This window comes from Fukomys damarensis, unplaced genomic scaffold, assembly GCF_012274545.1.
Source record: "Fukomys damarensis isolate Sample0158 unplaced genomic scaffold, DMR_v1.0_HiC HiC_scaffold_23, whole genome shotgun sequence".
NCBI lineage: Eukaryota > Metazoa > Chordata > Mammalia > Rodentia > Bathyergidae > Fukomys > Fukomys damarensis.
The window spans coordinates 59,957,980-59,982,706 of NW_022900935.1; the positions used below are offsets into that span (position 1 = coordinate 59,957,980).

At 54.7% G+C, this 24,727-nt stretch overlaps 3 protein-coding genes across 11 annotated transcripts; 2 read left to right on the forward strand and 1 right to left on the reverse strand.

The window, feature by feature from the left end:
• Positions 1–287: 287 nt before the first annotated feature.
• On the forward strand, positions 288–2,974 carry Galr2 (galanin receptor 2). The gene is made up of 2 exons (XM_010618433.2): positions 288–735; positions 2,004–2,974. Exons 1-2 carry the CDS (start codon positions 368–370, stop codon positions 2,767–2,769), a joined length of 1,134 nt encoding a protein of 377 aa, XP_010616735.1. The 5' UTR covers positions 288–367; the 3' UTR covers positions 2,770–2,974.
• Positions 2,975–4,307: 1,333 nt separating this feature from the next.
• Positions 4,308–7,422, forward strand: Zacn (zinc activated ion channel). The gene is given in 9 exon segments (XM_033767425.1): positions 4,308–4,401; positions 4,472–4,596; positions 4,742–4,786; positions 4,921–5,027; positions 5,216–5,385; positions 6,093–6,217; positions 6,349–6,559; positions 6,664–6,858; positions 7,256–7,422. Coding segments are annotated over 9 exon segments (1,239 nt in total).
• On the reverse strand, positions 5,297–24,664 carry Exoc7 (exocyst complex component 7). 9 transcript variants are annotated; one of them, XR_779099.3, is made up of 22 exons: positions 24,534–24,664; positions 24,273–24,338; positions 23,009–23,193; positions 22,774–22,879; positions 20,774–20,996; positions 18,984–19,151; positions 16,024–16,116; positions 15,079–15,147; positions 13,976–14,121; positions 13,537–13,689; positions 13,201–13,299; positions 12,812–12,874; positions 12,431–12,497; positions 11,690–11,728; positions 10,961–11,026; positions 10,587–10,707; positions 10,230–10,325; positions 9,311–9,374; positions 9,063–9,104; positions 8,822–8,955; positions 8,392–8,576; positions 5,301–7,879 (listed from the first exon to the last, which is right to left on the reverse strand). XR_779099.3 is itself a non-coding variant. In XM_010618434.3 (21 exons), exons 1-21 carry the CDS (start codon positions 24,591–24,593, stop codon positions 8,474–8,476), a joined length of 2,163 nt encoding a protein of 720 aa, XP_010616736.1. In that variant the 5' UTR covers positions 24,594–24,664; the 3' UTR covers positions 5,297–8,473. The 9 variants fall into 9 exon arrangements, 8 of the variants coding, with proteins under 8 accessions (XP_010616736.1, XP_010616739.1, XP_010616738.1 ...); XM_010618434.3 differs by having other exon boundaries at positions 5,297–8,576; XM_010618437.3 differs by lacking the exon at positions 16,024–16,116 and having other exon boundaries at positions 5,298–8,576; positions 24,534–24,663.
• Positions 24,665–24,727: the final 63 nt, after the last annotated feature.

A 24,727-nucleotide genomic window follows, 5' to 3' on the forward strand; every position in this document is an offset into this window, starting at 1 on the left:
GCGGGGAGGCGCAGGGATGCGCGATTCCCCAGTGGACGCTCCCTGTGGCTGGCGCACACGCATCCAACGTCTCCGGGAGAAGCCAGTTTTCCGACTCAATATGCGACAGCCGGGATCCTGGGGCCAGAGCGCGAGAGCAGATCCGAGAGCCGCTCTCCGCCGTGGGGTGGGCTCTGGGTGTCCCGGCGGGGACAAGCCCATCCTCGGCTGCTCGCTCCTCCCCTTGACCCCGGCGCAACCCGGCTCCGGCGCCTGCAGCTCGGTGGAGTCTTGCTGGGCGCCTCGGCGGCCGCAGCGGCGGAAAGCTGCACCCTCGCCAAGACCCAGACGGCAGCAGGAGCCAAGCGGCCTGGGTATTGGCGTCGCCATGAACTCCTCAGGCGGCCCGGGGGCCGAGAACGCAAGCCAGGCAGGCGGCGAGGGCGGCTGGCAGCCTGAGGCTGTCCTCGTGCCCCTCTTCTTCGCGCTCATCTTCCTCGTGGGCACCGTGGGCAACGCGCTGGTGCTCGCGGTGCTGCTGCGCAGCGGCCAGGCCGTCAGCACCACGAACCTGTTCATCTTGAACCTGGGCGTGGCCGACCTGTGCTTCATCCTGTGCTGCGTGCCCTTCCAGGCCACCATCTACACCCTGGACGGCTGGGTGTTCGGCTCGCTGCTCTGCAAGGCCGTGCATTTCCTCATCTTCTTCACCATGCACGCCAGCAGCTTCACGCTGGCAACCGTCTCCCTGGACAGGTGAGCAGGCGCTTGGACAGGGGCTGGAGAGGGAGGCGCCACCCGACGATCAGGAGGGACCCGAAGAGGGCGGGAGGCGACACTAAGACGGCAAAGGGACCGGAGGCGGTGGAAGGCAAGCGGGCGTAAGTGGGCGCGGAGGACAAAGAGGACGAAGAATGGAGACGCGGTGGCCCTCAGTTGGGTGCGTCCTCGGGGCCTCTCGGGCTGGAGCCTTCTGCTCTCCAGCGCCACCCGCGCCTGACCACGCGCGGCGTTTCTCAGTACCCAGCCTTTTCCCGTGTGACATGTCGCTTACATTTAAAGCCTTTCTGGCTGGGATGGGGAGAGTGCTGTGCCCAATTTACAGAAGAGGTCGAGCTCCTAACACGCTCAGGGTCGCTAGCCCGCCGTCGCGTGCGGGAAGCGAGCCGCCCGTCTTTTAGCTTCAAACTCGGGCCTTCCTCCGAGCTCCTCTCGAAGCCACAGCGCGATTACCCGGCGCAGTCACGGGACTGTGGAATGTGAGTCCTCCCAAAGTCCCTGGCTCACTCTCAGCCCTCCCTGCTGCCCGTGTCCAGGCGGAGGGTCAGGGGTCGGGGCGGGAGAGCGCGCCTTCGGGGTTCCCTCCCCAGTCGGAGCGAGAGCGCGGGCGCCGGTGGCCGGGGGAGCTGGACCGGACGCGGCATGGGTCCTAGAAGGAAATCCGTCCCACCCTGCATCCCCGCCCCCATCATCGGATCTCCTCGGCGGGCGAGGTGAGGTGCGAGCACGCTCCACAGCCTCCAGTCTCCACCGAGCCCGAGCCGGAGCCGGAGCAGGTCGCTTGCCGGTTCCGAGCGCGCTGCTGGGACCCGCTGGCTCCAGCCTCCGTCAGGACTTCCTCGCCGCACCTTGCCCGACTTGTCTGCTCCGGCCAGTCCGCTAGTGCCTCAGGCGCCAGTTTTCCCTCCGCGGACACTGTCACTAGTGGGTTAATCACAGCCTCCGCCAGACAAATAGCGGTTCCCTCAACTTTTAGTCTTCAGTGACTTCGCAATGCCTTTCCAGGTGGCGTACATCTGTGGTCACAGCACCGAGGGCAGAAGAATGACCCAAATGAGTGCCTTTCCTGACAGACCCTGTTTTACTTTTAGGGCGCGCTGGGTATGGGTGCGGTGTAACCCTGCGCTAGGGACTTTCCCCGAGAGCGAGAGCGGGTGTACAGAGGCAGGGGCGGCGGCCCACCCGGAGTGAACCCCGCCCCCTCCCCCGTTCACTTGACCTCCCTTTTCCAACCTGGCTCCCAGGTATCTGGCTATCCGCTACCCGCTGCACTCCCGCGAGCTGCGTACGCCTAGAAACGCGCTGGCGGCCATCGGGCTCATCTGGGGTCTGGCGCTGCTGTTCTCCGGGCCCTACCTGAGCTACTACAGCCAGTCGCAGCTGGCCAACCTGACCGTGTGTCACCCAGCGTGGAGTGCGCCTCGCCGCCGCGCCATGGACCTCTGCACCTTCGTTTTCAGCTACCTGTTGCCAGTACTGGTTCTTGGCCTGACCTACGCGCGCACCCTGCGCTACCTGTGGCGCGCTGTAGACCCGGTGGCTGCAGGCTCCGGGGCTCGGCGCGCCAAGCGCAAGGTGACGCGCATGATAGTCATCGTGGCCGTGCTCTTCTGCCTCTGTTGGATGCCCCACCACGCGCTTATTCTCTGCGTGTGGTTCGGCCGCTTCCCGCTCACACGCGCCACTTACGCCCTGAGGATCCTCTCGCACTTGGTCTCCTACGCCAACTCCTGCGTTAACCCCATCGTCTATGCGCTGGTCTCCAAGCACTTCCGCAAGGGTTTCCGCAAGGTCTGCGCAGGCCTGCTGGGCCGTACTCCGCGCGGAGCCTCGGGCCACGTGTGCGTTGTGGCCCCGGGCATCCACAATGGCTGTGTCCTGGAGAGAGAGTCCACCGACCTGACGCATGTGAGCGAAGTGGCCGGGGCCCCCAGTCCCTGTCCTGGCTTTTCCCAGCTGAGCACCCTGGAGCCAGGTCCCTGGCCCATTGCAGAACCAAAGTGCCCCTAATAAGATCTTGACTATTGGGCCAGGGATTTAGCTCAGTGGTTCCGCCACCTGCCTCACAAGGACCCGAGTTCGATCCCCGGTACCAAACAAACAAACAAAACAAACAAACAAAAAACAAATCCTATTTATGTGACCTCAAGCCTCAAGGCCCTTAACCTGTAACCTTGGATATTTGATGGGCTGGAGTCAGAGGTTGGGGATTAGGGGAGGGTTTCATCTATTAATAAAATGCACAAACCGTTTCACCCGCAGTCAAGTCACATGCTGTGCCCAAATTTCACATTGTCATGAAGCCCCTTTGGAAAAAGCCTCTGGGACTTCACAAGAGGGTTCCTGATGGATGACTGAAGTGCCCCTTGCTAAGTGCAGCTGGTTTAAAGTAAAAACGTCCTGCCAAGCATGGTGGCGCATGCCTTTAATCCCAACACTTGGGAGGCTGAGACAGGAGGATTGCTTAGAGTTTGAGACTAGCCTGGGCTACATAGTGAGTTCCAGGTCCGTCTCAACTACATAGTGAGACCCTGTCTCAAAAAAAAAAAAAAAAAAAAAAAAAAAAAAGTAAAAACGTCTAACTGCAGCTAGGGAGGGATCACAAACCCTCTTTACACATGGCTGTTGGGAGGCACCAGGTGTATGCAGATTGCTGAACAATCTGCCAGTATGTGCAACACAGGCAGGCAGAGTATTTAAGTGGTTCAATAAAGTCAGTCAGTGACAGACACAGACACCATGTGTGTTCCCCTAGTTGCATTTATGTACAAGTTCCTGACCAGTCCTCACCTGCTTCCAGCTCCTTAGGCCCTCTTCCTCGCTGGGCAGCCTGATCAGTGACCATCCACTGTTGACCTTGGTGTTTCCTACTCTGGATGCAGCTTGACTGGGTTAGGTCTCCAGCATCTGTTTCTGCTGGGGGCCAAGAAAGTGGTTCCCTTGGCGAGTAGTACTCCAGCCTGGGTTGAGGCAAGCTGAGAATCCAGCAGGATAAGAATATCCCCTGTTCATGACTGGTCTCTGTGTGTCCCTTGGTTTGCCCCAGTCCTAGAGTACTTGAGCCAAGGCTTTTTACATAAAATCAGGGTCTAAAGAGAAGCAGAGACACCGGTATCCCCATCACACACTGTGAAATGGAGGGCACTTTGGCCGATGGCATGGATACTTGGCCAGATTGTTGTCAGCTACTGAAACACAGAAGAGGCCTGGTGGCCTTGACGGGAAAGACCAAAGGAGGAAGGAGTGTGGGTCCAGGTTGACTTCATGTCCTTAGCAGGCTTTGGACCAAGCAATGTGTTCCAGGTGGTGGAAATGGAGCGGGACGGGGACACTTGGGCAGGTGCAGTCTGTGGGGCTGGGCCCTGGGCTTTGTCTTCAGGTGTTTGCAGAACTGGGTGGGTGGGGTTGCGAAGTCTAAGGCCCCAGAGTCACCATATAGGGCAGCTGGCTCCATCCAACTATTCAACCCTCAGAGAGGTGACTGAAATAAGTTGGTAGTTTAAGCTCCATCTCTGCTTCCCTCTGAGCCTTCTGGGCAGTCACTGATGATGGCTCTGTGGATCGTGCTTCATCTTGCCTTCCTCGGGGTTGGCACCATCCAGCCTTTCATCCAGGAGTCCAGCTTTGGAAAGCCAGCTATTGGTAGGTGGACAGTTTAAGCTTGGGATTCCAGCCCCAGGGCACCAGGATAACCTCAACCTCTACTCCTCAGCGGAGCCATCTCTCCTCGACCTCAACTTGCCCCTGGAGGTTCAGGACACCACTCAGATTCTGAGCACTGGGAGTACGCCCCTGCTTGTGCAAGTAGAGGTGTTTGTGTCCAACGTATTCAATGTGGTAAGTGCAGTCTGGCTACAGGAGGGCAAAGAACTCAAGTACTAAGCTGGGGAGGGGCAGGACTCAGTCCTGACTACTGCCAGGGTCTCCTGCCTCCTCCTGTCTTGCAGCGCCTACCCCTGAGGTCATGTTTCTCCCCTTCCAGGACATCCTGAGGTACACATTGTCCTCCATGCTGGTGCTAAGGCTGGTGAGCTCCCATCCCGGGGGAGGTGGGACAGGAACACATGGCTAGTCCAGCTTGGAAGCACTGACACCATCCTGGGGACATTAGGGGCATATAAAGCGGAGAATGGGGTCTCAGTGGTGTCCTTGCGTCCCCAGTCTTGGGTGGACACTCGCCTGGCCTGGAACACTAGCGCACACCCACGGCATGCTGTCACGCTGCCCTGGGACTCACTCTGGACGCCCAAACTCACTATCCAGGAAGCGTAAGTGAAGCGGGACCCTACCTGCCATGCACGTCCTTCCTCCCCTTCCCCATCTAGAACCCAGAGGCTATTTTGGTAAATATTTCCCACATTTCCCTTTCCCAGTCAGAACTGACAGCAGGGTGGTTTGGGGAAAATAAGGTCTGGAAGGTGCTGGGCCTCTCACTGTGGCACCTCTCCCCTCACAGGCTCTGGGTGGACTGGAAGGACCAGATGCCACAGGTTCGAGTATTCCACGACGGCCAAGTGGTGCTTACCCTGGCCCTCACCACAGAGACCAACTGCAACTTTGAGCTCCTCCACTTCCCCAGGGACCAGAGCAACTGCAGCCTCAGCTTCTATGCTTTCAGCAACACTGGTGCTGACAGGGCAGGGGGTGAGGGCAGGGGGAGGGGACCCTCCAGTCTCTAGCGCAGGTCAGACATTGGGCTCTGGGCTCAGATCAGTCTACCCCAGGTGTTGGGGAACTGAATGGTGCCCAGGGCAGCACACGCTCCTCACTCTGCACCTCCACTCAGACATCAGCCCATCTCCTGTCCCCCTCTCTCAGCTGTGGCCTTACTGTCCACCTCCAGGGTCACAGCGTGGTGGTAGCTTCAGTCCTTTCTCCCCAGCGTGAGTGCTCTCAGCAGTCGGGTCCAAACTACCTGCTGGACTATTTGCATCCAGCCCAGAGGCAACTGAAGCAGCAGCCACCCAGTAAAATACCCCTAACCCATTAGGTGACGTCTAAATCGGCAGAGTACTTCCCATTACCTCCCTCCCCTCCGTAAGAGGACAACCGCTGCTCCACGGACCCCTGAGTCTGTGACCACATCCCTGGCACGAAGTAGCACAAAGTGCATTTATTTGCAATGACAGCTCATTTATGAAGCTGAGGCTCTTCTCTTCATTGGAGACGCGAAGTGCTGAGAAGGGATCGGGAAGCCATCTTCAAGTGTGCCTCCCAAAAGCCACAAGAAGTTGCTTCGTCCCTGGGCTCAAGCTTGGGTTTTGACTCTTAAGAGACTTGGGGGCAGAGATCTCCCTGTCTTAGTCCACCCTTCTCATCCCCATCCCTTTCAGTGAAGGAGTTGGAGTTCCAGGCCCACATAAAGAATGAGATTGTGAGTGTCAAGAGAGAATACGTAGTTCATGATTTGAAAATCCAAGTCCCACACCAGCATCTGGTGCCCTGCTTCCAGGTGATGGTGAGTCAAACTGGGAAGGGGCTGGCAGAGGCTGATGGAGGGCAATGAGTGGGCACAGTCAGGGCCGTGACCATCCCCGTGCTGCCCACCCCCTCCATATCCTGGGAAAGGCTCAGCCTCTTCCCTTCCAGATGAGCCTGAAGAACACAGCACTAGAGTCCATCATATCGCTGCTGGTACCCGGAGAGGCGCTGCTGTTAGCTGATGTGTGTGGGGGGCTGCTGCCCCTCCGGGCCACTGAGCGCATCGCCTACAAGGTGACACTGCTGCTGGGCTACCTCGTCTTCCACTCTTCCCTGGTGCAGGCCCTGCCCAGCTCCTCTTCCTGCAACCCACTGCTCAGTAAGCCCCGCGCCTTCCCATTCCATGTAGCCTGTCCTTGACCTGGTGTCACCCAAGCTGCGACCCAGCTGGGCCTGGCCCCTCAAGTCCTTTCCCACCTCCAGTTTACTACTTCACAATCCTGCTGCTGCTGCTCTTTCTCAGCACCATGGAGACTGTGCTGCTGGCTGGGCTGCTGGCCCGGGATAGCCTTAGGAATAAAAGCAGCTCCAACCCAGTCCCAAGAGAGGAACAGAGAGACCAGGAGAACCCAGGGCCTAATTCTGAAGGTGAGCTGGGGTGAAGGGCCCTCTCTGGGGGTGGAATGAGGCCTGGGGCAGGTTTGACCAGGTGGCACTGGCAGGACTCAGCCAAGGCCCGGGTGGCTGAATATACTGGAGCTACCTCTACTCGCTAGCTGGATCTGCTGTCTCCAGGATCCACTGCACCCTCCCTGGGAAGAAGCAGGCCTGTCTGGAATGGCCAACCAGCTTAGCTTCCCTAAAGGCCCAGGTCACCTCAGACTGAATTAATCCCAGAGATCTCTAAGAGGGTATCTCTTCCCCTGGAGATGGCTTAGGATGGGCCAGACCCAAACTTTTATTAGGTGAGAAGCTAAGAGAGACTTGAAGCCTGCTCTGCAAGAGTATGTTGTAGGAGGTTTGGAGAAAGCTCCTTTCCCTGCTTCTTCCCCCACAGTATCCCCAAGAGGAAAAGGCTCGAGGAGCTGGGCTGAGGCCGCTGACCACACCTTCTTCCTCATATACGTGGCCAGTGTGGTGTGCAGCCAGTTCCTCTTTGTTGGAATCTGGATGTGGGCAACATGCAAGTCTGACCCAGCCCCTGGTGAGGCTGTTTCTCACGGTGGGCAGCCCAGGCTGTGACAGGGCAGGGCCAGAGCCTGCAGACATAGGACGCAGTGTGGCTCCTCACAGCCGGGGGAGAGGGCCAGGGCAGGGTCTCTGGAGAGCGGGGAAGGAGCGCTGGCTGTCCCTAACCCTGCAGGACCCCAAGTACCATGAGTTCCTGGTTCTGCATGCACCGGCGCACAGCAGAGTGGAAATAAACCCCTCACCCGAGTGCAAGTGCACCTCCAGTGTCGGCCTTCATTGAACTCAGCTGTCACTAAGTAGGCGGGGTCTGACTTAACACCCTTGACCTCCAACTCTGCTCCGGGACTGCTCACCATCATTCACTAATCTCCCAACACACACACACACACACAAACACACACACACAGCTGGGAGATGCTGGTATTGGAGAATGGGAGACAGGAGCTGAGTGGCCGGCCTCCAAGGTGGGTCAGAACTTCTCCACAAGCTTCCTGCAGTGTGCTGGACTCTGCAGGGAACAGACAAGAGTCCTCCCTGCCACCTGGAGAACGTCAGGGAGGTTGAACATCCCCGGGGCTTGAGTCTGCGGACAACGATGTACCACGTCCAAGAAAGGGAGTCGACCCTGACTGCTTTTTCTCTAGCCCCTCCCCTTGGCTAGGATGTGGCCTGCTCCTCTGAGCCCCTCACATTTCCTAGCTGGATGGGAGTTTTCTAACTCCAGGTCTGAACTCAGCTGGGGAGGGTCTGCCCTCCTACTCAGGAGGTACAGGAAGCAGCTCGGGGCGTGGGGCTCTGGCTTCCTTCTCTCCTATCTCAGAAGGCCTCACATGGCCCTGGCTGGCTGTGCTCGGCCACAGAACTCGAGTTCTGAAAGGTTCCAGCACCCTGGAAAAGGGCTGAAGGGGAACACGGGGTACAGGAAGAAGCGGACAGACACCAGGACTAGAGGGCACAGGGACAGGGCTCTTGAACGGTGCAGTTAAGAACAGTCTCTGTCCCAAAGGACTTCAAACTCACCAGCCCAGAGGCCCGTTAACACTGGTTTATCTGTCCACTGACACAGCTAGTGTGACGGAACCAGACAGGGACACTGGCAGGCTCAGGCAGAGGTGTCGAAAAGGCGATCGATCATGTCGCCCACCTGCTCCACGCGGTACTTGATGTACTTCTCAGGGTTCTTGGTGAAGGGCACGCTGCTGTACCTGATCAGGCACCGTGGTCAGGGGAAGGGAAAGGTTAACCTCTCCTTGGCTCCCCCTTAACCCAAGGCACTTCTGAAGGTCTCAGAGACGGCATGGGGGTGCCCCTGAGTGATGGTCCCAAGCCTAGCACACTGGCTCTGCTGCCAAGTCCTGCCACTCCCTCCTTTTTTTCTTGAGGAACAGAACACAGAACCCAGCCAGAGTAGGCACTGCAGGGCCGGGAAGGGTCGGGGAAGGAGGCTCACCTGTGCAGAAAGGCCCCGTAGGTCTCCTTGACAATGTTTTTCTGGGCCTGGCGAATTTTGTCCCTCTGCTCGGTGTCTGGAATAGCCCAGGCCTTCTGGATCTTGCACAATTCTTCAAGGCCATCATTGAAGCCCTGGCCATCCAAGAAGTAGAAAGGGGAGAGACCAGAGACAAAAGTTTTGGATCTCTGTCACCACAGTGCCAGCAGCAAACAGCGGAAGGAAGAGGGTCCCGACTCACCTTAAAACGCTCCTTGATCATCTGCCGTTCCTTATCTCGAAGCTGGGGATTCGGGGAGCCCGGGAGAAGCAGAGAGGGCTTTGCTCACAGCAGGACCACCCTCTCTGCTCCTTCCCCAGGCAGTGTGGGCCCCAGGCCTCTCTCTTCCCCCATGGCCGCACGCATGCTTCACTCTCTGACCCCAGAGATTTAGCAGAAAGTATCACATCTGCTCCGCACCCATTCCCAGCCCATGCCTTTTAGCCCACCTTGACTCCTGGCTGGAACACAGGCAGGTTCTTCTCTGAGATGTAATCAGTCACCTTTAACCAACTGCCAGACAGCGGGGAGAAAGGCATGAGGCCAGGGAGGGACAGCTGCACCTTCCCCCATACAGGCTTGCTTTTGTGTTTTACTATCTCTTGATCTACTACAAGGGGGAAGGGTTGGTAAGAATCAACATGGGTCACAACTCAGCAAAATAACTGAGATCTTTTCCTTGACAACAGAAAAATTTTAAGCTGCTCACTTTTAAAATCAAGAACAGAAGACAGGGTGTTCAAAACATTGAGCAGTTGACTACACTTCACATCAATATCATGGCAAACTAAGTTGAAGAAACAGAGAAGGGAGGGAGCAGAAGACAGACAAATGGGAAGAGTGGGATGCTCGAAGGGAAAAAACAAGCCGAGGAGAACAGAGGTCCAAAGAAGCAATGACAGTAGGAGGAGAGGGCAAGCTCAGCGAAGTTCAAGGGTCTCAAAACCCTGCTCTCTCCTTGGACTAAACATTACCCGCGCACCTGACAGTGGCTCTTCACCACTCCGAAGAGGCTCTGCAGCCCCTAGCGGACCAGGTAGTGAGGAGATCCATCCTCTTTCTACCTACCGCAAGAACTTGATTTAAAAGAAAAGAGTGGAGAAAAGAAACAAAAGAAAAGAAATTTTAAAAAGAAATAAAAGGCTGGGGTGTAGCGCAGTGGTAGAGCCCATATGCAACATCTGCACAAGGACTTGGTTTCTGGCAGCCGCAGCAAAAAAAACCCTACAAACCAAGTCGAGGATGGGGCCCACAGCGCAGCAGTCAATAAGGCCACCTCACAAGCACTGGGGAGGAAGACCGTGCTGGGCCTGGGCCGGGGTGAGGCTATAGCAGCCCAGGCCCCGTAGGAAGGTGGGCGCCGCTCACCTGCGCTGGTAGGTTTGGATCTGCTGCTCGATGTGCTCCCGGTAGGAGCGCTCAGCAGTCTTCTGGGTCACGGCCACCAGCTGGATCAACTCAGATCTGGGCACAGGTAGGGGAGAGAGTAGAGAAGGAGAGACTTGGCCCCTGGGGCCTGAGGGCTGCTGGCTTTGGTAGCAACACCCGGAAGGAGGGGCTCCTTATCCATCTTGCTCTAAGGAGGCAGCATCAGCCTCCCTGGGTCAAGGTTAAGAGGACTAGAAGCCCCCTCCTGCCCTTGCACACCAGAGTCTGTGGAGGGCACAGCCAGCCCTGGAGGGCCCACGGGAAGTGAGGCACAGAGCCATGCCTGTGATCACTTACTTCTCCAGGGACTTGAGGATGTAGTTGTAGTTGTTGTGCAGGAAGATGGCGCTCAGTGCCGGGTCTTCATACACCTTGGACTTGCTCAGCAAGTTCAGCTGCAGGTTGCCCAGGACTTTACCTGCACAAGGAAAGATGGGGCTGTGCCCACCAGTGTGACCCAGATGACCCACCATGGGACCCACTAACCAATTCCTGTCCATGGCTCCTTGTCCTCCCGACTCTGGGGCATCAGGAATCCTTCCCAATCCCACTGGCCCCTGAACTAGAGCTTAGGTTGCTATGGCAAGGTCAGTAGAGGAACCTGTGAATACCTGGAAATCACAGAAAGGGCTCTCCTGGGAGGGAAAAGGTTCTGCCTGAGAGACACTCACAGATATAGGTACTCAGCAGTCGCTTGCTAAACTCGGAGCTGTAGCTGGTGGCCGAAGAACTGGTCTCTGTGAGAGAAATCCTACTATTGCAGTGGCAGGGACCACCCCCCACCCCACCCCACAAAGCAGTGGAGGCCTATCGGCTTCCTGGGACAGACAGGACCCAGACAGGTCAGCCAGAGCTGGTGCCTGCTGAGTCACAGGGCTGCGTCGTACCACAGGAAGTACTGCGCTACACTCTTGCTGGAACCCAAGCCATCCCTCTGTCCTCGTGAGGTGGCATGGTTAAGAAGCTGGCCCACATCAGCAGGAAGGCTGGTAGAATGGGAGTGGGATACTAGGCCCCCAACCCCCAGCCTCTGACCCACACTAAGCATCGTCTATAAGGTTCCCCTTTCCCATCTGCCAACAGCCAGTTATTAAAATGGGGTCCCACAGCCTCTCCATCTTCCCCCCACATTCCACAACCCCACTACGAGGTCCTTCTGAACACAGCTGCCCACTGTTCAGAAGGCTAAGGCAGAGAGACCCAGTTGGCCTGGCGGGCTATCCGGGGTGGATAGGCTGGGACAGAAGGTGACCCAGACGAAGCGTGCAGAGGTGAAGCACCCTGGAGGGATTCTCGTCTCCTCTGACCCGACCCCCGACAGGCCCTGAGTCTGTCCCTAGGGACCCTCACCCGCGGGGCTTCAGAGGGGGAGAACAGGGCTGCAGAGTCACACTGCTTACCTCGGGGGTCTAAAGGAATATTGTATGTGTCCCCAAGAACTACGGAAAAGGCAGTGCACATAGAGGGGATGAGAGAAACAGGAGGGAGAAAGATGCAAATTCAAAAAACAGGTTAGAAACGGCTGTGCCACCCAGTCAAGCAGACCTCTCCCCATGATAGCCAGATACAGAAGCAGGACACACCAGGACAAGCCCTCTCAAGACCAGGAACATAGAGAAAGTAGAAATCTGAAAAACTCAGGCCAGAGGCAGCCCCTTGGCTCCATGTGCCCAAATGGGGGCAGATTGAGAGAGCCTGGGGAATCTGAGCTTGGAATGACCAAGATGGCTCCTCTTTCCTTGCCCATCTTCCAAGCTCCAGTCCCAGGGTGGTGGCCAGTGGGAGGACACCCAGCTCGCCCGGGATCAGGAGAGTAGGTAGACAAAAGAGGCAGGAGAGAAACATGGAAGGAAGGCAGGGCTGGGAGAACATCTAGAGGCTGGCAGTGCCCACCCAGAGTAAGGGAGTGGCCAAAGGAGTGAGGGAGGGCTGAGGGATCACAGAAACAGCAGCAGTCCTTGTTCTCCTGATGCTCAGCCCAAGATGGCCCCAGCAGAGCCCCCACCGGCCACATCTCAATCCGTGCCACCACGCCCTGCCTTCACCCAGCGGAGGGCAGTGCCTCCTAGGAGCCGAACCCCATGGCTGCAGGCAAGGGGGAGCAGTAGGGTGCAGGCAGGGCCAGTTGGGATACTGAGTACCTTGGGAGGCCAGCATGGCACCCGCTGTCTCCTGGAAGTCCAGAAGCTGCTGCAGGAAGAGGATGGCCTGGCAGGGAGGACACAGCCCAGCAGGAAGGTCAGGGCAGGACCCAGGCCTCTACATGCCCCCCATTTGACCAGCAGGACAAGCCAGGGGCCAGGGACCTGCCCAGTGAGAAGGGCGGCTGGAAACTTCACATTTTACCCTGTGGGCTCTGGTTGCCCAAAGGTCCTATCTGCCAGAGACTCTGTACACTTTCCTACCCAACCGCCACTAGTGCTCATGAAGGCCCAGGCTGGCTCCCCTCCATGGGTGCTGGCCCAGTGCCTGGGCTGGACCCCCCTTCTCCCACCTCCCAGAGATCCTCAGGTAGCACCTACATTGCTGGTGAGCTCGTGCACGGTGCCATCCTTGGGCATGTTGTATTCCTTGTCTGGATCATTCTGGGGGAAAAACAACTGCTTCTCTCAAACAGTCCCCCAAGGCAGCCTCAGGCCCATGCCACACTCATCTGCCCACTCTTGGCGCCACCTCCTGGCAGATGGGTGTTAGGATGCCCCTCACCCTCAGGCTAAGCAAAACAGCAGGACCGAGCTTCTGGCCTCAGAGGGCCACAGAGCCTGGGAAAGAGAGCCTAAGGGGAACTGACAGGGGACCAGCAGTGCAGCAGCTTCCTCACACAGCAAACTTGCCCTTCTTCAGGCCTACTCTCTGAGAGTCCCCAAAGCCAGGTCTCCGGGCCTGATGGGAGCAAAGGAAGGGCAGATACCTTGATGTTGTCTGCAAAGTCCTCCAGTGCTTTGGCGCCAATGGTCTCCATGGAGGTGATGAGGCCAGGTAGTTTGTTCTTGGTGCTAGCGGCTGTGCCCTGAGGAAGCACAGAGCTACAGCCCCGGCCAGAGCCCCAGCCACTGCTCTCTGGAGCAGGTTGTTTGTGGGGCCCAGCTCCTCTTCAATCACCTGTGAGCATTCTGACTTCCCCAGGGGCCTGCAGAAGCCTCTATCTCCACTCAGAAGACTGTGTGTGTGTGTGAGGGGGGAGAAGCTATGCAGGGCAAACAGGATTCTTCCTTCCTGTGTCCCCAGGGGCCTCCTTGTCACATACCTGGAGCACCTGGTCAAACTCAGGCTTGGTCTGCTTGAGGTGCCGCAGGATGGGGAAGACTGTGAGCACCGTGGAGAAGTCATGGCGAATGATGGCCTTCCGAGCAGCGGACACAATGTTCTCCCCCTCGAGCATCAGCCCATCCAGGGCATCCTGGGAGAGAGACCAGGACCCAGCTCAAGGAGGGACAGAGCAGAGAGCTGGCACCCAGGGACAGCAAAGGCATCTTATGGGGTAGGAGGGGAAGCTAGCAAGCTTGGCAAGCAGCGGGGGGACAGGTGGGTACTGAGCATCCTCCCAGGAGGGGTCCCAGGCTATGATGTGGTAGCTGGAGTTGAGGGCTTCAGATAACAGGTCTGCTCCACACTTAGGATTCTACAGTGATAGCTTTGCTGGCACTGCTGGGCAGAGAACCTGGATAGGGCGGGACAGGCAGGACCTGTATCAAGGAGTCAAAGGTTTTCTTCTGATGATGCTCAGGGATGATGTCCGTCAGCAGCTGGTACTCGCTCTGGGCCAGCTTGACGAAGGCACTGACACAGTGAATGTAGGCATCGGTCTCCACGTCCAGCATGTCGTCTCTCCCTGGGGGGACAACAGTGCTCCTGAGCTCTCATCTGGCGGCAGCTGTTCACCCTGCTAGGGGGCGTGGGTCTCCCAGCTCCTGCCCTGTAGCCCAGACCAACAGCGGGTGGGGAGAGGTAGAGTACACTGCTCTGGTAGGGAGCTACAAGGACTCCAGCAGGCCCACCAGGTTCAGGGGGAAAACCAGGAGCTGAGTTCAGCCTTTGCCCTGGCTTCAGTTTCAGTTCTGCACTTCAGTACTTATGTCTCCAGGGCATCAGGAACTAGAGGCGGTAGAAGGAGGATAGAAGGAGGGAAGAGTCCTAGCTCAACTTCCTGGGTAAGGCGTGTTCTACCCCAGGACCGAGGATCTCATCTGTGCCTGGAAGAGAGCAGCCTGGAATGGGCTGGTGGCACTGCCCACCTCGAGGAGGCAGGAATGTGGTCCTCCAACTGAGGAACGCTGGGTCTACGAAGGCCAGCCCAGCAGGCCTTCTGGAGTACACACACACAGCCTGTGAGGCTGGCCAGCCTGGGCTCAGAAGCTAAGAAAAGGTAAGTGAATGCCCGAGAGGGACAGTTCGGCTGTTGGCTGCCCTGGGAGGAGACGGCACCCTACTCTTGGAGGCCAGGAAAGGGGCACTGCAGACAAGGCCAGCACAGAATTGCTTGGTCCTATGTGCTGAGGGGCAGGTTCCAAGGTGTCAGACATCAGGGCTCTCTGCCCTCGAGGGTGCCACTTTCCCTGTTGCCTGCTTTTCAAGTAGTGAACAGCAGCTTCTCCCTGGGACCAGGCCCTGAGAGCCAGGCGTGCACTCCCATCTCAAAGAGGCCTAGTGCCCAAATTGACCGGAGCACGTAGCCTGGTCCATCCTTGGAGCAGAGCAGGCCCTGCTGGGCAGGCAGGAGCACGCCATCCGGGGACTGCAGCAAAGGCAGTATCGGCAGCCGCCTTCGGGCTGGGCTATCGGTACTCACCGGCCAGCAGCCCGTGCTTGTCGTTCAGGGCCTCGGACAGGTGCTTAACTCGGAAATCATGCTCGTGACCTAGCAAGACGTCGGCCGCACAAACACAAGCAGTATTTATCCGGGGGCTAGGCAGTGGCCTCTCAGGGTATGGGGAAGAAGCCCTTGATCTCCAGAAGGGGGTTTGAGATGGACACAGGGATGAGGCATTGGGAAGGGCTCCAAGCCCTCCAAGCTATGCCTCAAACCACCATAGGAACAGCCGTTTCAAGCTTGACTTGCAGCAAGTGCCCAGGACCATCCTGGGCTGCTTGTTTCCCTGAGCCTGGGGGCTAAGAGAAAGGTGAGCTCACCAAGGAGGGTCTGCTGCTTGGCCTCAGGGGGTCTCTGCCTCACTGTGCTTGGGAAGAGACCCCATGAGAAATGGCACCCCGAGTGACTCAGGACAGCCTTGCTTTGCTTCCCAGGGTGATCCTTTCTAGGAGGGCTGGGTCCACCAGGACAGCTAACCTGGCTGTCCCTTCCCTGGCAGGAGGGAGGGAGCGACACAGCCTACAGGCTGCCTGTCCTCTTGCTGCACACAATCCCCTTTCTAAAGAAGGGGGTGGCCCGGAGACCTCGGCAAGCTTGGTCCTGCCACTGCTGGTCTCAGCGTGAAAGGGCTGCCCCAAGACAAAGAACTTTCTCTGAGTTCACACAGGAGACAAGGACAGAGACGGGGAAGGGAAGTGGGAAGCCTCAGGGAGGGCAGAGCTACCATCAGCCAGACAGGACCAGGCCAAGGGCCGCAAAACTTTATCCCTGTGCCTGCTGGGGCCTGAGTGGCATCAGGGACTTGCTGTTCCCACCCTGCCCCTCAGGGTTTCTCCCAAGGCCCTCCTGGGGGAGGCTCTGCCCTGCCAAGTGAGTAGACACACAGTGGAGGAGGAGGGATTGGGAGGAACACAGGGTGATTACCTTCCAGAGGAATGAGGTTAGAGCCCCCCTTTTTCCCATCTAGACCATGCTGGGAATACTGTTTCAGAAGGTTCTGAGCCTTACGGATCGTCCCTGTCACCAGAGCCACACAGAGAGGAGATAAGAACACCTAGGAAATGAGTGAGAGAAAACAGCAGCGGCCCTCCACCTGCCCAGCCCCTGCCCACCCGACAGCAAGCATGGCCCTCTACACCTCTCCCAGCAGGCCCAGCCCCGGGGGCACCAAAGACCTCAATGACGGGGAGAAGGAAACATTTCATTCTCCCATCTATTGTTGGCTCTCACTGTTTTGGGTTTGTGTTCACTTTAGGTGGGTGACTGAGATTAAGGTAGACAGAGATCCACCCAAAAGCGAAAATAAAACATTCTATGAGTGGCATTTCAATCAGCATGGATGGAGGAGCTGTGGCAACGCTCACACCCTGCAGGGTATGAGGCAGTGGGCAGAGCCTGGGGGTCCCAGAAGGCCAGCTCTAAACTCCACACAGTTTCCTGAGCATGCTAAGTGTGGGGACTCAGGGAAAAGAGTGGCCATGGCAAGCAGCCCCTGGGGATTGGAGCCACTGGATTGAGCTTCCCAGTGGACTGTGCCCCAAGTGGAGGCTCTGAGAGCCACAGGCAGCTGTTCCTACACCAGGGGAGTCATTCAAGCCACCGCAACACAGTGGGAGCAAACCGAAAAGCTAGCAAGGGGCTAAGAAAAGCCACCACTGGGAAGGGAGAACAGGAAGGGAGTGCACATGCTCTTGGCATGGGGGAAAAAAGAACAGTTAGTATCACAAGTGAAAACAATACAAACAAAACCACTGTGCCCACAGCCTCTGGGGTCAGCCACCTCTGTGGGAATGAGACATCTTGGGGTAGAAAATGTGGGGACACAAAATAGCATTCAAGGAGACAGGTTCTGCTGCATAAACATAAAGTGTGCTAGGGGAGGAGAGGCGATCAAGGTGGACAGAGATCCACCAGAAGTCAAAAATAAAAATTCTACTGAGTGGCATTTTAATCAGTATGGATAGAGGTCAGCCTTTCCTGGAGACCCTCTCCCCTGTATATCTGAGTGCAGCATGGCTGCTGTGTCCTGGAGGCAGGACAGGGCCCAGCTAGCTCATCTTTCTATCTGCAGTAAATTAACCACCGATAACCCCGTCTGGCTGGCCTGGCTTACTTCTGCCTCCCTTGTGTTGCCTCCTTCAGTGCATTCCTTGCTAATGAGCAAATCAGACTCTTATCCCACAACAAACCAGGAGCAGGTGGGTTAGTCCCAAGCATGCTGGCTTAGAGGGCATCGGAGATGATAACCTGGCAGCCACCAAGCCCGCCAGGCACCGGATTACCAGGGCCAATGCTAAAGTCGGTCTCATCACAGATGAGTGCTCCCTGCTCCTCTCCTCAAGGCCTGGAACAGATGTCCCAGCAGCCTAACTTGGTCCCAATCTTGGTCCTATGACCACTAGCTGCTGTCAACTCTCAAAACCCTATAAATCCCACAGGTGCCTTCACAGCCAGTTCTTCCCCCCCCCCCCCCAGTACTGGGGACTGATCTCAGGACATTGCACTTGCCAGGCAGGCGCAGCGCCACTGAGCTACATCCCTGGTCCTCAGAGTTTGCCTGCTGTGTCTCTGCACCAAGAGCAGATTAGGTCCATGGTGATCCCTGAGGTCAGATCCTTTCTCCCAAAAGGCCAGGGCCCTTCTGGCCAAGGGGCACTCCTGGGGAGGTACAAACAGGGTCTGGGGCTTCTAATGGGCCTGTCAGAGAACAAGGTAGAGGTGGGAGTGAGCACAGAGTGGCTGAGGCCCAGGCAGCCAGGCAACCTCACAGAGATAGCTCCTTCCTTGCACAATGAAGGCACAGAGATGGACCGGCCAGCCACAGGCAGCTGCAGGCCAGCAGGCTAGGTTAGTAAAGTCACTGTTTGCAGCAGGTTCTCTAGGGGGTGGCCAGGATATCCACTCTGGGGGAAGAAGACAGTGCATTTCCTGCCCAGTTCTCATGCTGTGCTACTCACTTGTACCCTGAGGGCAGCCTCCACTTGCCAAGTCCCCAAACCCTAAGTAAAGCCCTGAGGAGGAGGAGGTGACCTGGTTGGATGTGAACAGATACCTCACTCTCTGAGGGACTGAAGAAATGGGCAGGGGGGTGAGGGTGAGCTCTAGACAAAGTCTGCTGTCATGAAGGGGCCCCCACAGACCACACTCCGGAAAGTATCTGCAGCAGCTGAGAGGCCCAGGGTGGTCCTCTCTCTAGGTGCGACCTTGGCACCCCCTTACCCCCCAGATACAGCCCCTCCTGGAGCCAAGGGCAACAGCTCTGGAGGCAGAGACACACAGATGCTTTTCACCTGGAGCACAGGCTGCAGGGAATGTGAGGAAGGGAGGAAGACCAACAACCTGCGGCCTGGAACTCCCACCCCATGCCCTTCACTGACTTCCACAAGGCACTAACGGGGTGAGAGTCCAAAAGCCAGTTCAAGTCCTTCCAAGAGGATGGTCTAAGATTTTTTTCCATTCTGAATCAACTGTGAAGGTGCAAACTTCCCTTCCACTTCATAGCTCAGAGGGGAAGGCTGGAGGGCCAGCCCACCCATCTTACTGTTTTGGCTGCAGCAGCAGGCCTGGCCTCCTGATGGGACAAGAGAGGGAGGGAAGGGACCCAGCAATTGGCTCTGCCCAATAGACCCCTTTCCCCTGCCTCAGGAGAGATGACTGAGCATGTCTGTGACCCCCACCTGACTCCAAAGACATTATGTAACCCCCAGATGGGACTGTCAGGTAGAGGAAGAGCCTTGCTCTACTGGACCTTGCTGGGTGGGCAGATGCCTGCTTTCTGTCCTGAATACCTACAGCTGGGGCTACTGACCCCAGGGTGGAAAAAGCCATCCAGGTCCTAGGCAACTCTTTGGCTGGTATTGAGATGGGCCAGGGCGGGGGCTCACCTGGCCGCTTGATTGGCTTCTTGGTGGGTGTGTCCTTCCTCTTGTTGGGGATAGCAGGGGAGTAGGGAACCCCAAAGGAAGAACTACTTTTCCGGAAATGTTCCTTTAGGCCCTTGATGGAGCGGTCCAACTGGCTGGAGCGTATCTGGTAGTAGACATTCATGAAATCTGAGGAGAGACAGCAAGAGCGGATGAAGGCTGGGGTCCCTGCCTCTGCTTCCCCACTCTGGCTGTGTGGTCGCCCCTCCCAGCACCTGTCCTGCCTCACAGCCATCACGAGGCCTCAAGTCAGGCAAAGCCAGAGAGAAAACTACTCCCCAAAAGAACTTATAATTACTTATAAGGTTCTAATAGTCAATTTTTTAAAAAAAATTTTGTTTGTTTTGAGACTGGGTCTATGATGCCCAGGTTGGCCTCAAACTCCTAGGGTCAAAGTACCCTTGTGCCTCAGCCTCCCAGAGTATGCGGATTATAAATGTGTGCCACCATGCCTATTTTTTAAAATAAAAAAACATACAATTAACATGCACATTTAATTTGGCCAAAGGATATGAGAAATGTATGAGGCAAAAAAGGAATTAATATCAATGAATGAAAAAATATTATATCATTAGCCATTGAAAATGCAAATGAAAAATAAAAATCGGACATGACAGTACTGTTGAGTAGTAAAAATAATGAAGAACAAACAGCCTGTCAATGAGTCTGTTGATTGGTATCTACTTGAGGAGGAGCTGGCAGTGGCAAGAGCACAAATATGTTAAGACAGAGATGATTACTGCACCACCAAGCCATCCTGAAGAACTTCTGAAATCATTTTTTTAAAAAAGCAATCCAAACAAATAAAAAATAAAAAATAAAAAAGCAATCCATACAAGTAGGTTCACTGTAGCACTATTTATCCATATCAGAAAACTTTGGAAAATCCCAAAGTGCATATAAGCAAGGAAAAAGATATGGAAACAATGGTCATTTCAGCATTTACCAACAAATAGCCCACAGGAAACCCCAATGGAAATGGACCGAAGTAGAGATTCTGGCTAACACTGTCGAGGGGCCTGGAGGCTGTCCACTCGGCCTCCTGGCTTCCCAGGCAGCCATTGAAAGTCTTCCACCAGGCCCGAGGGACCCAGCGGCACAACCCCTGAACTATGGACCTGTTCACGTAGTCAAATACATCCCAGCCATAAAGCCTGCCCCACAGTCTTCCCGAGAAGGTGGGAATAATCGCAGCTAACATTAACAAAGAGAAGAAGAGCGTGGAAGGCTGAGGAGTATAAAACAGAATAGCCACTGGAGCTATCTTCTAAAATTTTGGGTTAAGTCAAAAGGTTTTTTAAAACCCTAAGACTAGCAAAAGAAATAGTACCACCGTACCATGGAGTATCAGGCAGTTAAAAAAAAAAGAAACAAGCCTACACATACTGATAGGGAACCATCTCAAGGGACATTATCAAGTTAAAAAAATAATACAGGACAAAGTTTAAAACACCAAGATTATTATACAGTGTTCAAAGTATAGGGCTGGGGGCTGAGGATCTAGCTCAGTGGCAACATGCCTGCCTCAAAAGTGCAAGGTCCTGAGTTTGATCCCCCACATCAATAAATATAAATAAATGAATAAATAAAGTATAGGGCTGGGGGTGTAGCTACGTGGCACCATGCCTGCCTGTAAGTACAAGGTCCTGGGTTCAAACCCTGGTATCGGGGGGTGGGGGGAATAAAGAAAGAGGCAAAGCATCTGTTCCTTCAGGCCTGCTGTCAGACAGGACCAACAAAAGCCTTCTTACCTTGGTTGCGGCCATACTCCACCAGCCAGAGGGAGATGCGGACCACATCCTGGAGCATGCTCTCAGGCAGGTGCTCCAGGGCCACGTCCTCCTGGACCTCCAGCTCCTCATCGCCACTGATGAGGTCCAGGATGAGCACAGGGGAGACGACCTTACTGTGCCGGGTCATCAGGCTGCGGAACTCAGACTCCAGTGACTCCTTCCCCCGCTCAAACAGAAGCTTCTGCGGGGACAGCAGAAGGAAGCAGGTTGATTTGCTGTTGCTGCTGCTGTACTGAGTTCTGTAGCCCTTGCTCTGCCTTCCCAATTCAGGGCCTCTGCCTTGTACTGCCTTTCTTCCTTCAAGCCAAAGAAGAAACATCAGAAGGTCTTTCTTTGGTTTTGAGGGTGTGGGGGGATATGAGGGATTAAACCCAGGGCCTTGTGCATGCTAGGCAAGCACTCTACCACTGAGCTACATCCCTACCCCTTTTTATTTATTTTATTTTGAGACAGGGCCTTGCTAACTCACTTAGGCTTGTCTTGAATCTTCTTGTCTCAGTCTCCTGAGTAGCTGGGATTACAGGTGTGTACCACTGTGTGAGGTAGGGAACACTGATTTGATTTCTCTACCTTACGTTCTCTAAAAATTGATAACGACAGGTACAACCCAAGATTTTACAATAACTAGCTGCTTAATAAATATTGGCTGATTATTTTCTCACTTGCATTGTTAATTTATTTCTTGTTAGGGGTTTGCAAAAGAAAAAATAGACAAATTGGACTATAACAAATGGAAAATTTTTATGCTCCAAATGCTACCATCAGGAAAGTAAAAAACAACCCACAGAATGAGAAAATATTTACAAATTGTGTATCTGGTAAGGGACAGGTATCTAGAACAAAGAATTAAGAACATATTGGGCCAGGGATTTAGCTCAGTGGTTCCGCCACCTGCCTCGCAAGCGCAAGGACCCAAGTTCGATCCCCATTACCAAAAACCAAAAAACAACAACAACAAAAAAACATATATCCACACAAAAATGTGTACAGAAGGGCCGGGGATTTAGCTCAGTGGTTCCGCTGCCTGCCTCGCAAGCACAAGGACCCAAGTTTGATCCCTGGTACCAAAAAAACAAAAGTGTGTACAGAGCTAGGCAGATGACACACATGTGCTAATCCTAATATTTGGGAGGCTGAGACCAGGAGGATTGCTGCAAGTTTGAGGCCAGCCTGGGCTACACAGTAAGTTCAAGATCAGCTTGTACTACATGGTGAGACCTTGTCACACACACACACACACGAGAACAGTACAAAACAAACAAAAAGGAGTGTACACAAAGATTCATAGCAACATTATTTACATCAGTGGAAACAATTCAAGTGCCTATCACAGGATAGGTGGATAAACAAAATGTATCATATCCACACTATTTGGCAATAAAAAGGAACGAAGTACCAGTATATGCTATAACAGATAAACTTTGAAAACTTTGTGAAAGTTGCAAACAGTCACCTATTAAATGCCACCATTTATATAAGAAGTCTAGGCTAGGTAGGTCTTACAGATGGAAATTAGTGACTACCAGAGGGGGACAGATGAGGGAAGAGAGGGATAGCATGTGTCAACAGGTATGAGTTTCTTTTTCAGACAATTAAAACTGTTTCTGTTGCTGGTTGCACAGCAAAATGCATACATTTTATGCTCTAAATTGGTTAATTTCATGGCATGTAATTTATGTATCTCAATGAAGATGTTAAAGAGAGAAAAAGGTGTTTTTGCTTAAATAGAAAGTGAGTCCTCCGTGGCAAACGCTTAGTTTCATGTCTTTTGTATTTTCCTTCTCCAGTCTACTTGAACTCATGGTCCTTCTGCCTCCTTCTACCTGAGTGTCGGGATTACAGGTGTGCATCACTATGCCCAGCTACTCTGTGCTTCTTTAGCTGATTCAGAGTCTCCCACGAGACGGGGCAAGGACTGATGTCCCCAAACGTCTCCCAATACTCCACTAGTCCCTTACCACTTTGTTGAGCTCTGGGCTGTCTGGGCTATTGTCCTGGAAATATTCCACAGCCTTCTGAATTTTAGCCATGCTTCCCAGGTACTCCTCAAGCCGACCTGTGGGGCTGGGAAGGAAAAGAGCGAAGTCAGCCTGAGAGGATGGAGGATGAATAAGGAACTTCAGGCTCAAATATATACTACCCCCTCTTCTTAGGCCTAGGCAATAAGAATATGACCCTCTGTGCCTAGCTTACCCTTCCCTGATGATCTTCTCAGTGTCACTAGCCACATGGTAGTAGCTGATGACATGGTCCAGGCAGGACAGAGTCTTCTCAACATTCTCCTGCAATCGTTGCAGATTCTCTGTTTGCTTGTGCACAGGGATGATGGAATTCTCCAGCTTCATGAGGCGACTCTCAAAGGATGACAGGATGGACACCTGCAGAAGGGAAGCTTCTTGCTATCAGGTTCAAGATATCCCAGAACTGCTTCTGCCCGCCCAGAGACATGTGGCACTTCCCAGCGTTCCTCTGTTTTTAAGACAATAAGCTGCACACAGGAAGGGACAGTGTTTTCCTGTCAACTACTGTATCCCTAGCATGTACCATGCGCCCCATACATAACAGGTTGTCCATGATAATCTCCTTGAAATTCTATATGAAGGCAAGCCATGAATCAAATTAGTTCTTCCTAGGATGATCATCTCAGGATGACATCCCCGCCGCTCTTTGAAGCCAAAGCTCAGTTTCTGTCTTCTCTGAAGCTTTTCTAGTCCAAACAGGAAAGTCTCATACAGAGTAGCCTCAAATGCACTGCTGGTCCCTTCAAAACTCCCTCTCTCTTAGAGTGATTAGGACTTGATTGTGTCACTAACTATAAGTCCATGCTTTTCCAGTCTCTCTTGGAATAAAGGACCCTCAGTTATTTAGCACCAATTGTATACCAAGCACTGTGCAAGATGTGTTGACATGCATTAGCTTACAGGTCCTTCATATGAGACATATCAGGAGGTTGGCACTGTTTCTGTTTTAGCAGACAAGTTAACTGATACTCAGAATCACCTGCCAGGGGCCACAGAGTAAGTGAGCTGCAGGGCAAGGTCTAGATCTCAGGTCTGCTGAACCGCTGAGCTCATTCTGCTCCTAAAGTCTCTGGGGTGAAAGCTGCTGCCCTTAGTAATCCTAATGTGCCAACCTCACTTGAATTGCCCATGACACATGACCCTACCAGTCCACCTAGTCAATCTCACTAAATATCTGCCTAAGGAGAAAAAGAAGAATGAAGGGTTTAACAGAAAGCAGAAAGTCCAGGCCAGTAGGGCTACAATATCCTCAGGGAGAGGGAGGAACACAGGGAAGGACTCTTGGTAAGAGAGCTGCATGCTGTTGCTACAGAAGTCCCCACATTACCACCCTCACCACCCACGCCGGAACCAGGGCTTAGGCACGGGGCCCGTGGGTCGCATGGCTCTCCTCAGGGCCCGGGGGTGGCTCTCCTTCCAGCTGGCAGGTCCCTCACCATGTTCTTGGTGAGCTGGTCGCTCTTCTCCAGGCTGTCTCGGATAAAAGACAGCGTCTCCTCCTCCTGAGGGGAATGAAAGGGAGGACGTCAGCAGAAGCCTAAGCTAAAGGAGACAGCTGCTTCCTGGCCCACGGCCTAACCCCCAGACCCATCTCTTCTCGGGGAGCGCCCGGGTCCCGCTTCTCCGGTACAAGTCCCAGCCCCGCTCTCGGCCTCTTTCCCCCATCTCCTCCCCAGCTTCCCAAGTCCCAGCCCCACCTGCTTCAGTTTATCTTCAATCTCCCGCCGCCGGGCGGACGCCTCCTGTGGGGGGATCATCGCTCTGAAGCCTGCGTTACCCACTCCTCAATATCATCACTCAGAATCCCGCTCGGCTTCCGTTCCTGTCACACCTACTTCCGGTGTTGGCCCCGCCCCAGGAGGAGTTGGGGAGCCATATCGGGAGTGGCAGA

What these genes read in the sequence shown, in the direction of transcription:
- Galr2 (XM_010618433.2), top strand. Translation starts at nt 368, where the DNA reads ATGAACTCCTCAGGCGGCCCGGGGGCCGAGAACGCAAGCCAGGCAGGC. An exon ending in GCAACCGTCTCCCTGGACAG is followed by an intron (nt 736 to 2,003) that starts GTGAGCAGGCGC and finishes CCTGGCTCCCAG; the next exon opens with GTATCTGGCTATCCGCTACC.
- Exoc7 (XM_010618434.3), bottom strand. Translation starts at nt 24,593, where the DNA reads ATGATCCCCCCACAGGAGGCGTCCGCCCGGCGGCGGGAGATTGAAGAT. An exon ending in GGAGTATGGCCGCAACCAAG is followed by an intron (nt 19,152 to 20,773) that starts GTAAGAAGGCTT and finishes GTCTCTCCTCAG; the next exon opens with ATTTCATGAATGTCTACTAC. An exon ending in ATCCTCAAGTCCCTGGAGAA is followed by an intron (nt 10,326 to 10,586) that starts GTAAGTGATCAC and finishes ACCTGTGCCCAG; the next exon opens with ATCTGAGTTGATCCAGCTGG.